The sequence below is a fragment of the Lonchura striata genome, chromosome 11 (assembly GCF_050655825.1).
Source record: "Lonchura striata isolate lonStrDom1 chromosome 11, ASM5065582v1, whole genome shotgun sequence".
In the NCBI taxonomy this organism is placed as follows: Eukaryota; Metazoa; Chordata; class Aves; order Passeriformes; family Estrildidae; genus Lonchura; species Lonchura striata.
In genome coordinates this window covers 7,055,249-7,067,505 of record NC_140713.1, presented here as the reverse complement: position 1 = coordinate 7,067,505, position 12,257 = coordinate 7,055,249, and the positions used below count along the sequence as shown (strand labels likewise).

The 12,257-nt window shown below is 40.9% G+C and overlaps 1 protein-coding gene across 1 annotated transcript in view; it reads left to right on the top strand.

Moving 5' to 3' along the window:
• LRP3 (LDL receptor related protein 3) overlaps positions 1–12,026 on the top strand; it is a 29,973-nt gene extending 17,947 nt beyond the window's left edge. The window contains exons 4-7 of the mRNA XM_077786265.2: positions 3,978–4,186; positions 4,470–5,556; positions 6,688–6,820; positions 7,725–12,026. Of these exons, the coding sequence (XP_077642391.2) occupies positions 3,978–4,186; positions 4,470–5,556; positions 6,688–6,820; positions 7,725–8,528 (2,233 nt within the window). The 3' untranslated portion in view covers positions 8,529–12,026. The remainder of the gene's footprint in view (positions 1–3,977; positions 4,187–4,469; positions 5,557–6,687; positions 6,821–7,724) is intronic.
• The last annotated feature ends 231 nt before the right edge of the window (positions 12,027–12,257 follow it).

The following is a 12,257-nucleotide window of genomic DNA, read 5'->3' as shown; positions in this document are numbered from 1 at the left end:
GGGCTGTAGCTGAGGAGTGCAAGGACTGGAGGTTAACACCCTGTGCCCTGCAGCTTGCGGAAGGATGGACCCCTGGGTCCCTGTTCCAGTCCTGCAGAACTGTCAGAGGGTTTTGCTGGAGAGGATTAGTGACTGAGCAGAACTGACTCGCTTTTCTTCTCAAATCCTGTGCTTCCCTGCCCAAGATATTTAAAAGTACTATGGTACTGGCTGGTGCTGCATGAGATATGGATGACTTACAGATTTAACACATTAGTTATATATGAATACTCTCTGTTTCAGTATGGCTCCTGTTTCTTGTTTTAGGTACATAAAATGATGTAGTTTTGTGGTACAAAAGGTTTGAGACTTCCCTCAAGATCAGTAACTACAGACTTCAGTACTTTTCCAAAGACTGTACAGTGTCTGTGTAGTCCTACCAGTAGTACAAGCACAAGTCTTTGTCCTGTATTTCCACTGTATACCAATACTTGTTCAACCCTTTTGATAGAAAAGTTTGCATTCCAGTTTGAGAAAGCTCAGCTGAATAAATAAATGTTTTGTGGGTAGCAGGATTAAGTTATTCTTCAGAGGACTACAATAGAGCAGCTCTAGATCTAATAAGAGATGATGAAAAGACTAAAGCAGTAGAGGCTGCATGCAGTATTCAGGAGTCTTGGCTAAAATAAATCAGTTGGCTACTTAAGGTCAGAGTAGGATGGCAGAAACCTCTAACACAAAACCTTGTCACAAATACATTATGAAGTGAAGCCAAATTTTACATACTTACAAGTGCAAACATACGAATTCATATTGTTTTCATATTTATTTAGAAGGCAGTGGTTTTTGTGGTGAGGGCTTGTTCAAGTAGATCATGCTTTTGGTCTTGTGTACAATCACCATCAACGTAAATGAGAAAAAATTTGCTTCTAGTAGGGGCAATATAACTTAAAAGGGTGCTGAAATAGAGTGACAATGTCTTAATCAAAGGAAAGTTTGTTGAAGATACATCTGTTGATTAATTTGCATAAGGGGGGGACGTAATTGCTTTGACTTTGCTTTGGCTCTTAGCAGAAGAAATTTTAACTGCTGTGGTATCTATTACACAAAATTTCAAATTAGAACTAGAACATACACAGAGAATTTGTGTTTGAAACTTCTAGGCACTTGGGATTAAGATGTTTGTTTTTGTAGCAGAGTTTGTTCTTGTGAATATTCTGTATTGCCCTTTTTGAATACCAAGGCTTTTTTTTTTTTTCAGTAGCTTGTGTATCTCTCAGAGGTTTGGTATTCTTAAGGAATCTGTTAAACATAGTGTTCCTTTGCAAACCTATTCTGCCTTGTCACCCTTGTACTCTGTGGCTGAAGTTTGGATTTGCTAGTGAAGAAGTGTGGGATTCTGCTCTGAATCTCTCTGAAATCCAGAAGTGACACTGAGGAAAATCAGTTATCCTCTCTATGCCTGGGCTTCTGCATTGGAAGCTGGAACTAAAGGTTGCTCCTTTTCCACAACCAAAAAAAGCTGTTTATTAGCAATGTACAATACTAGACTTCCAAGGTACAAATAAAATATATTAATTGTACATGAATGCAGGCTCTTGAGAGGTATTGCTGTCATCTACGAAGGAGTGTGTAAACAAGGTATGTGCATGTAGCTGACTTTTCAGTACTCTTCCTTTGTGTAAATCTTGAAAGTATTCAATGTTTTTCTTTTTTTTTTTCTTGAAAGATGTGCTTTCTAAAGTAAGTTATAGACAGCTTATTGTATAGGCAAATTCTCCCCTTGGGTTGTGCAGTTTGTGCTGTGTAACCATGCTATGGCTGGGTTATTTAGTTGATAGACAAAAGTAGCTCTTTTCAGCAGAGCGAGGAAAGTGAGTGACTGTGGGACCCAGTTGGAGTGCTGGGAACTGGGTAAGATAAGAACAATTTGTTTGCCTCTTTAAGGTTCATCATGGTGCATCTAAAATAACTACAACAGTAAAGCCTCAAAAGATGTAGTAAATGAACTTATTTCTAACATAGTAACAGAAATTTTTTAGTCATTCCCACCCCCCCCTTCCCAGTTTTGAGTTTCCCTTTCTTAATTTAGTGCCTGTTCCCTTTTCTTAAAAACTTCTGTTGTTGGGCAGATGGGTATTTCTAGCACTTAGTCAAAAAGTTTTCATTAAAAAATTCCTATGAACAATCCTGCAAGTAGATGATAGAAACCCTACGTGGTGTGTGGTGCCAAAATGAGTTACAGAGAGCAAAACTGATGTGGTAGTTCAGTAATGCTGTCTCGCATCTCATCTAACAAACACACTTTATGTGAGTACCTATAGCTTCCCTGATGCTTTGGATAATTCCTTTTCATGATGCAGTGACTTTTTGATCATTAAGAGCATTTTATGCTGAACACCTGTAATAGAAATACTCTGGTTTATCTTTGAATGGCTGAGTACTTAAATCCTTTGATTTTGGCTGCACAGTCATCTAAAATTTCCTTGCAAAATATGCTGGTTTCAGAAGCTTGATGAGATTGCTTATAGCAAAGAATTAAGTGCTGTGGGAATATTTCTTCGCAGCTGGGAAGACACACAGAGGTTGGTGGGAGAAAAAAGAGAAGAGGAAGGACATTTGTGGGTGGATTGTCCTTGTACATATGTTGTTTGTCATCTCTTAATTTCCATTTTAACTTATCACTTTCAGCGTTCTCTTACTTCTCTTGCTCTTGCTGATAACATTTTCTTTGAGAGTTATTAAGCCAATGTGTTTGGCAGGACCTAGAGGTGTGGGTAGGCTGAGTCTCCTGCCTAAATGAATTAGCTGATTTACATGGTTGCTGTTCTTCCTCTTTCAGCTTCAAAGGTCAAGATCTGGCAGGCACTGACAGCCTTTTGTAAATACACATTGATATCAGAAAATTATCTTTCCATGTATCTTTTTCAAAGAATTTGTTGTTGATGTTTGTGAAAAATCCTTTAGGGAAGGAGATGTGTATTTTGCAACAGCTTTTCTGCCTTTCTGAAAATTCTGTCTAGATATTTGCATGAAGTATGCACAAACTTCTACCAAATTAATTCTGTGTAGCTGAGTTACATAGAAAAGGACCAAAATTCATCTCTAAGTGTCCTGAACAGTGTGCCCTTTCCTAATGAGAGTGTTTTTCTGTGCAGTCTGCAATCTGCTATTGTCATTGCAGATTGCTGAATGGAAATGCAATCTGTTTCATCAGAGAACAAATACCACATATGGTTCTTGAGCCATGGGTTAGGGCGTATTATCCAGCTGTGTTCAGTGTTCTGCAAACAGGCTCCTCTTTGCACCAGATAAGCTGCTATTGAATAATCACTTGGCTGGTGTCAGCAGAAGGGCTAGAAATTTGACTGTGTTATAATCTTGTTTGTTCTGCATTTCCACTCCCAGAAAGGGAATATTTTAATCTTTGAATTAAAAGATAATGGTGTTAGATTTTAGGTTCCATTTCCACCCCTGTTCTCTTCTTGATCTCTCCTTGCCCATCCATGGCTCGAAGAGAGATTTGTTTCTCATACTTTGCCCTTTAGAGTCCTTCATACTGCTTCCTATTGTTCTTTTTCCAAGACAGTAGTCAACCCTGTCATCCCTAGTTTCATAGCTTTTACAGTTGCAAACGACTGCTGAAATCAATCTGCTTTCTGTATAATGTATTGTGGAATTTTGCTTTTCCTCATCTCTGTATTTTAGGAAGCAGTTTTATTTAAGGACTGAGTAAAAAAGGACTCATTCAGCTTCTGGAGCTGCTTTGGTATGATGTTTATGCTTGTGAGATGGGTGATTTTCCAAATTAGGGTTGTGCTTTGTCTCTATATTCTCAAGGTGGTATACAGAAGGTAGATGTTTCATTATCTTTGATACCTTTATGTCAGCACTGCTTGATGCAGAAAGTCAGCCATTAGGATTTGTTCTTTCTCTGTTAGGTTTTGTTCCAGATACGTGTCTTCTTTGTAACTTGTGCTTTCTTTTGTCCTTGACAGTTTCAAGAATTTTGATTTGGAAGACTCTCAGAAGTGTGCAGTAGACTGGTTGATGATTGGCCCATCTTCCAAGAGGGAGGAGTACAAAGTGTGTGGATCTTCCATACCTCCATCTTTCATCTCTGCAAGGGACCATGTGTGGATATTTTTTCACTCAGATGCATCAAGCTCAGGACAGGCTCAGGGATTTCGCCTTTCTTATATTAGAGGTAAAATCTTACGGGTTCATTGGCTTCACTTCATGCTCTCTCTGGCAAAACTTGGAAGACAGTAGTACTTTTTTTTGACAAGCATCTTGGGCCGTTGATTACTGTAAAGTACTGGTGGTAACACTGATATTATTTGCATCTGGCTTTTTAACTGTATTGCTGAAGTGTACTGGCCTGACTAATTAGCTTATGACATGCATAGTAGTAGATGTTGAAAAGTGGTATGAGATAGTTCCAAAAGTTTTGACGCTGATTTTTTTTTTCTTCTTATCCTCTTTCACAGGAAAGATAGGTCAGTCTGCGTGCCAGTCAGATGAATTCCACTGTGCAAACGGGAAGTGTATTCCCAGTACCTGGAAGTGTAATTCCATGGATGAGTGTGGTGATAATTCAGATGAGAAGAATTGCACTGTCCCTCCAACAGATCCTCCATCCAGCATCTGTCCCTCAGGAATGTTTCAGTGCAGTGCAGGGCACTCCACCAAGTGCTTGATGAACGAGCTGAGATGTAATTCAGTTAAGGACTGTGGTGATGGTTCGGACGAAGATAATTGTCCTGATCTTTCCTGTGGCAAAAAGCTGGGGAATTTTTATGGATCTTTTGCTTCCCCAGACCTATTCCGTGCTGACCACAGCAGGTCAGACCTTCGTTGCACGTGGTATGTGGACACGCAGGATAATCGGCATGTTCTGTTGCAGCTCGATTTGCAGTTAGGCTACAATGACTATGTGAAGGTGTATGATGGCATCGGAGAGAGAGGTGATAAATTAATGCAGACGTTTTCACACCACAACAACAGGCATTCTGTGAGTGTGGAGTCATCAAAGGGCCAGCTCACTGTCTCATACCATGCCCGCTCCAAGAGCACTGGCCATGGATTCAATGCAACCTATCAGGTGAAAGGCTATTGCCTTCCTTGGGAGCACCCTTGTGGAAGTGATGAGGAGTGTTTCACAGATAAGCAGCATTGTGATGGCTGGTGGCATTGTCCGAATGGCAAGGATGAGGAGAACTGTCCTGCTTGCCAGAAGAATGAATACCCATGTGAAGGAAACAGTGGGCTTTGTTACTCAATACTTGACCGCTGTAATAACCAGAAGAACTGTCCAGATGGCTCAGATGAAAAAAACTGCTTTACTTGCCAGCCAGGAAATTTCCATTGTGGGACAAATCTGTGCATCTTTGAGACTTGGCGCTGTGATGGCCAAGAAGACTGCCAGGATGGAAGTGATGAACGTAACTGCCTGGTGATTGTTCCCAGGAAGGTCATCACAGCTGCTCTGATTGGGAGTCTCGTGTGTGGCTTGCTGTTAGTGATAGCACTAGGTTGTGCATTTAAATTATATTCTCTGAGGACCAGGGAGTACAGGTAATTGTCTTGCTTTGTTGATGTTTTCATCGCTGTGGTGGTTTTTTCAATTTTGTTAAAAGGAAAAGAAAGCTGATTCTTTACCAGAGAATTTGCAAAATACTGTGAAATCAAATCCAAGGACCTGATGACAGCTAAATAGTAGTCACCGCATTATGCTTAGAGAAGATTTATGGGAGTAGTGAGTGGAATATCAGCTCTTCTGTGGTCTGTGAGCAGTACGTGTTTATTGTGCGGTAGGCAGAATCTGTTTCTAACCTAATCTGCCTTTTCCTTCTCATCTCCTTGCAACAAACCCCTTGCCCCTGCCAAAAGCTGCTGAACTGCTACAGTGAAGTCTTCACTGAATCTGAATTGAAGAATCATTCACCCCTCCCCAAATACTCCAGTTCTCAGTTCTGCTTAAGGTGATGTCCTGCTATGGTGGGGCCTGTTCTCAGCGGGAGTTGTCCATGGTATAAGCTCTGCCCCTTTCCTGTGGCTCTGTATGCCTCATTTTAGGTGTAGCGTGTGTGTTTCTTTGCCTGTGAGAAGTGGGATTCTGCCTTGTAGGAGTCATAAGTGACTTCTGGTTCCCATCTCATCATATGCACCAGCTCTGTGCTATGCTGCTGGCACTGTGTTTTAAACAGTGTGTTTTACATTCTCTCCTGATCAAATCTGCATGACTGAGGACCTGAAAAAGAGCTGCTGTGCTAAGGTGGGAACTTCAGTGCCTCTGTTCCAGCAGGACTGGCAAATCTCTCTGCAACTGCAAGCTGCCCCTGTTGTGTGATTGTTTCCAGTTCTTAATGTCTTTTCCAAAAATTACCTTTGGGCCCTTGCTGAACAAGTTACTGCTTTTACTGGCACAACAATTACTAGCCAGTTGTAAAAACTTCAGTTGCCACAGTGTCCAACCTGAGACTGCACTGGAGAGTTTGCTTGTTTGATATATTCATGTTTATACCCTGTACTCTTAGTCCTTTTGTTTGTTTTTGCATCCTGATAAGATTTTCATGGAGCTTAGTGGAAGGTTTGTGGTTTTACTCCTAGCATGAGCCCCTTGGCAGTGCTTTTCTACATTAATGTCAGGGAGGCAGGACAAACTGTTACTTCCGTTCCATGTTTTCTCTCTGGTTCTGTTCCCAGAGCATTTGAGACTCAGATGACGCGGCTGGAGGCAGAGTTTGTGCGGCGAGAAGCTCCACCTTCCTACGGGCAGCTGATTGCACAAGGACTTATTCCCCCAGTCGAGGACTTCCCTGTCTACAACGCATCACAAGTATGCAGACATTTATGTGCCAGTAAATATTTCAGCAGCCAAACTACTATAAATTAGATAAAGTCAATCTGGAGCTGTATTTCAGTGGCTGTGCTAATTATGCGAAAATAATAATGTATATGTGTTACATGGAGCTGAAGAGCCGCAGTTCCTGCTGTGGTAGTTTTGAACACATTTAATGTATTTATTGGGGAGCAGCAGTGAGATAAGCACTTTTGCTGTACATCAAGATAGAATGAATAGTGACAGAGAGAAAGGTCACAAAGAAAATAGAAGAAAAGAGCTTTTCAAGCTGAAACGGTAAATGCACCTGAAGTGATAAGAAAATAAATCTCTAGCAGAATTTTTGGAAAATTCTTAATTTTCCAAAATGATTGTTTTTCATTTACATGCAAATTACACTGGCAAGCCATTAAGTCATTCTGTTTCGTTGCTGAGTACTCAGAAAACTCCTGCACCCTGTCAGAAGTATCCATCTGAAATACAGCTCCTAATGTGATAAAGCACTTGTAGTGTGTTACTCTAGTGGAAAATTAATTTCTGGACAGAAAAGCAGAGCTGAAGCTCATAAAGGAAACACTGTAAAGGACAGAAGTTGTGGCTGCCCTTCCCTGGCAATGTTCAAGCCTGGTCTAGTGGGATGTGTTCACAGCAAGGAACTTGGATTGAGATGATCTTTAAGGTCCCTTGCGAGCCAACCATTCTATGAATCTATGAGAGTCTTCTGGTACAGGCAGAGCTGTCTTTGGTGTTCTCAAATGGTTTGTTAGAAAATACACATTTAAGAAGAAAGCACAGGGATCAAGGCTGAGTATTGAGGCAAAGTGGAGATATCCGTGGGGAGAAGAGGGTTGAGAAACCTTTCGAGCACGTGTGAAACGGTGTTGTGCTCACTGTGTTGCAGGCTTCTGTGCTGCAGAACATCCGGACAGCCATGAGGAGGCAGATGCGGCGCCACTCGTCCCGGCGCGGCTCGCGGCGCCGCTTGGGCAGGCTCTGGAGCAGGCTCTTCCACAGACCCCGGGTGAGAGGGCAGATCCCCCTGCTGACACCTGCCCGCACCTCACAGACTACCCTGGGGGATGGAATCATCAGCAGCGCTGGTGGGACGGCTCGGAGTGGCTCCCCTTCCCCAGAAGGACCTAGCTCAGAGGCAAACGGCCAAGCCAGGGGCCCACAAGAAGCTGGATGCAGCAGCTTGCAGCCAGAGACTGAAACGACAGAGCCATCGCCTTCCAACATCTTCCAGCAGAATACTTGCACAGCAGCACATGCAGAGCCTGAGGCTGGACACACCGATAAATCCTTAAGTGCTGACTCTGACACAGAGCTGAAGCAGCCCAGTAAGGCAGATACAGGAAAGGCTTTCAGAGATCCTTTATCTGAAAGTGTTACAGAAACGATCCATGGAGGGTCAGTATCCAGGAGGACTGTCCCAGAGGACAGTAGTTTAAGTGGAATTCATCCACTGAGTGAAGATCCATGTAGATTACCCTTAAAAAAGTGGGAGTCTGGTTATCCAGACAGCCCTATGAATGTTCATATCCAAGTGAATGGACAAAACCAATGTTGCCCTAACTCATACCAGGAGGAGCCTTTGGGTGTTCATGCAGCTTGTTGCCAATCTGTGGAAGTGCCAATGTTACAGTCATCTACTTCCCTCTCTGAAAACAATACCAGTGATGATGAATCTTTACTTGTTTGCTAATAAAAATTTTTGTTTTGTCCATGTAAATTTTGTAGCTTCATTGTTTTTGTGGCAGTGCACTTCGATCATAGGTGGTATGTCTATGCTCCCAACTTGCTCTCTAAAAATGAGTGTGCTGTAATGCCACTGTGAGTGCAGTACAAGGCTAAATGGGACAAGTTCATGTCACTGTTGCTATTCCTGAAACTGCAGTGGGGCAGAAGTAGGCCAGTATGTGGTGTTAGGAGTAGAACAGGAATGTGTCGCTGCAGTTCGGAGGCATCTCCATCCTCTGGTATTTCTTTTGTACTTTTACTCACTCTGCATTCAGTGTTTCTTTGCCTTTCAGTGGTCTTACTGAACTAGAGAACTCTGCTGGAATCTGGGGCAGACACCAGTCATTGTAACTCTTGAGTACTAAGCATCAAATAACATTGTCTTTTTAGGCATAATAATTTAATTAAAATTTAATAATTTTAATTAAACATGCTTAAGAGGAATTAAAATCCATTATAGCTTCCTCTTTTATAGAAACTGCTCACTTCTTTTGCTCCCTTCAGAAATGTTTTGATGACCATATGTACCTTAAAGCATCCACTAAGTCCAAAGTTTCTGTATGGAATACCCAGAATGAAACCAGGTGTCTTAGCTACTAAAGCTTTGTACTGAGAGTGTAGGAGTGTTCAGTATAAGTGGAGTGCATGGAGTCTTAGTTGCAGCAGTATTTCTTTTTGCATTGTCATATGTTGCATTTTCTTCATGGTGATGTTGGGAGTGTTGCAGAATTGTTTCTTCCTTCTCTCCCGTGTCCTCTCCTGCCTTGTGTTTCCAAGGACTCTTTGTGTATGCTGGTACCACTGTGCATATGCCTGAAGGACACGGAGGCTTTACAGCTCCTTGGGGCTGTGCTGGGAAGCACTGAGCAGGTCAGGAAGCACTGAGGTCAGGATCAGACTTCTGGGTTTTTTAAAAATAAAATCTGTCTCACATGTTTGCTTGTAAATTTACTACCTAAGGGCAGATGTATAAGCCAGTGGTTTTTATTTATCTTGTATTTTTAGATAATGTTATTTTGCTTTTTTATTGGTTTTTTTTCCTATGAAGAACTGAAATACATCAGTGCCATTTTTAAAGCTGACCCTGTGTAGATTGTACACACTTAAATGTAAAGTGGTGCATTTTTGTTTTTTAGAGTGTAATTGAAAGTAAGGAAGTTGTTTACCTGTAAGAAGGTGGCATTGCTTAACGAGGAGTCCCTGCAGAATGACAGAACTGTGCTGTGTGGTCCTGTTGTGATGGCTGGGGTGGTGCCCAGACTCTCCCTACTCTAACAAGAGCTCTGCTTCAATTCCCCCCAGTGACACACAAAAATGCTTTATAGATGCATCAACCAGGAAGTTGATGCTGCTGCTCTGTAAACATCCAAGTGCTCCAAAATCCGTTTGTTGTTGTAGGAATTCAAGTTGTTTAGAGTTACTAAATTAACTTCTGAAATTTGGCTTCTGTGGGCCTGAGTTCTGCTGCTCGCTGGACTTTCCTGGCTGTACAGGCAAACAGATTTCTGCAGTGAGAAGTTTACATTGAAGTGTCAAAGATTTTTTCTTTTAAATGGGCTATATTTTGCCCTGGATCTTTCAGTAGGACTCTCTTTGGGCGAGTGCCTTGAAAAAAGCAAGGAATTGGACTTTGGCCTACTGAAATGTAATATGGAAAGCTTAAATAGAAGTGATTTCTTTTTTCCTCTTCTATTGCAAATTGGTTTCATACTGTGCATTCCAGAGTTAGAAGATTCAAATTCTTAAGGGCATTAATACCAGGAAGGGCTTGTGGCAAAATGCATAACAAGAGTTGTAGTTGCATTAAATAAATACTTCTCAGTAATTTTTTTTCCAGGTTCTTCTGTGATCAGAACTCATTTCATCAAAGAAAATGTAGTTTTGAAAGAGATTCTGCTTTCCTAGCATTTGTAAACATTTTGGGTACGTTCCACTTTTGCAAGGCCATATACTGTAGTCATTGACTGCCAGAGTAGTTGTTTCCATCAAAGGCTACTGGTCTTAGTGTCTTTTTTTTTTTTTTTTTTGTCTGAGGGCAATTTTATGTGTAAGGTAGTTTAGTATAGTTAGGAGAAAAATTTTAAAGGTTTATATTGTTTAGATATGAAGAACCTTAGGAATAAGTGTATATTTATTTCTGTTACAGAAAAATATTTCTATAATAAAAGAATGCTGATCATGCCATGCCTTAAACTATCACCATCATAAGGCTCATAAAATTGAAATATGTACTTCAGAGTACTGCTAGATTTTAGGAGCAACCTTGAACAGCTAAGACGTGTAGCTTCACATTATTTCATACATGTATCATACATATTTTGTGTATTGATTAATTTGGTAACTCAGTGGAAATTTTACTGAGGTTTTACTTTTAAAAACTTAAAAAAAAGTCCAGGTTAATGAAAATTTGATGTTGAACCATGCAGAAGTATTCACAACCTGCATTACTGTGTACAGTTTTGCATTGATGAGAAATGCAAGCCTGGTGCTCTTTGTAAGCACTGACTTCTCTGTGCTGCAGGGCAGTTTTCTCTCCTTGCTCACCCCCTGGAAGCCACAAATTCACGGTGAATTTTACAGAAGAAATCTCTGTGCTTGCACTGTGAGCACAAAGAGGTGCACTGCAGTGCCCTGCAGTGTCAGTACCTGCATAAATCACAAAGCCTGCCTTAGTGTGTGTCTGCCCTTCTGCCATCTCTCGTGAGTGCTGAACAGGGAATCAGCCATCCTTGAAGGCACCTCAGTTGTGGTTCATATAAACTGCCTCCTTGTCTTCAGAACTTCTTAAAATTAGAAAAATCTGGGAATAGAACACTTTTAAAGACTATACAACCTTAAGTTAATCAGCTAGTAAACTTGTTAAATTTTTTGTTATATGATTTTCTGCACTCTCTAAAGATTTTTGTAGACAGGAAACAAAGTGTTCAAGTTGTTTTGTTGATACAAGATAAAAAATTCCTCTGTCCAAGCAAGCAAAAAAATCCCAAAAACCAAACAACCCTTCTAAAAAACCCTCCTTCCAAAAAACCCCTCTGAATAGAGAATACCTACTGGTTTAAAAAGAATGCATAAAGGGGAATAAAGGGAGCATAAAGGAAAAGAGTGATTCCCTTAATATTTTCTCTACTGCTGCCAAAGCTGGGAATATTTCTGTTAAAAATTCTGGTACCTGTCAGCTTGTGTATTACTCTGCAACATCCCTTAAGCACACTTGTTCTCTATTTCAGTTCTCTGCTTTTTGGCTTTTTTGTTTGTTTTTAATTTGGGTTGTAGATATTATTTTAGTTACAACATTTTACCACAGTGTGTGCAGGCATATGATTCAGGTGTGGCATCATGTTTGTCAGTGTCTGCTGCTGCTTCCTGGACTGAGCAAGATACTAAGCAAGAAAGATGCTGGGCATCATTGTGCTTTGCCTTGCTTTGGACCTCTTAATTTTTAATAAAATTTGACGTGCCCAGAGCCTGTGGGTTTCTGAGTGTCACTCTTAACACCTAAGCTTGAGGATTCCTAAACTCCCACAATCTTAGTTTGACTCAGACTTACGTGTCAACCCATGACTCCATGTGTGGACATGAATTTGCTGGGGGAGGGCAGAGTTTGGCTTGGTTTGGTTTTGTTTTTCTGAGTTTTTTTGTCATCTGCTTTTTCTGTAGCTGAAGCTGGTTGAAGGGATATCACTTTTTAAATAAT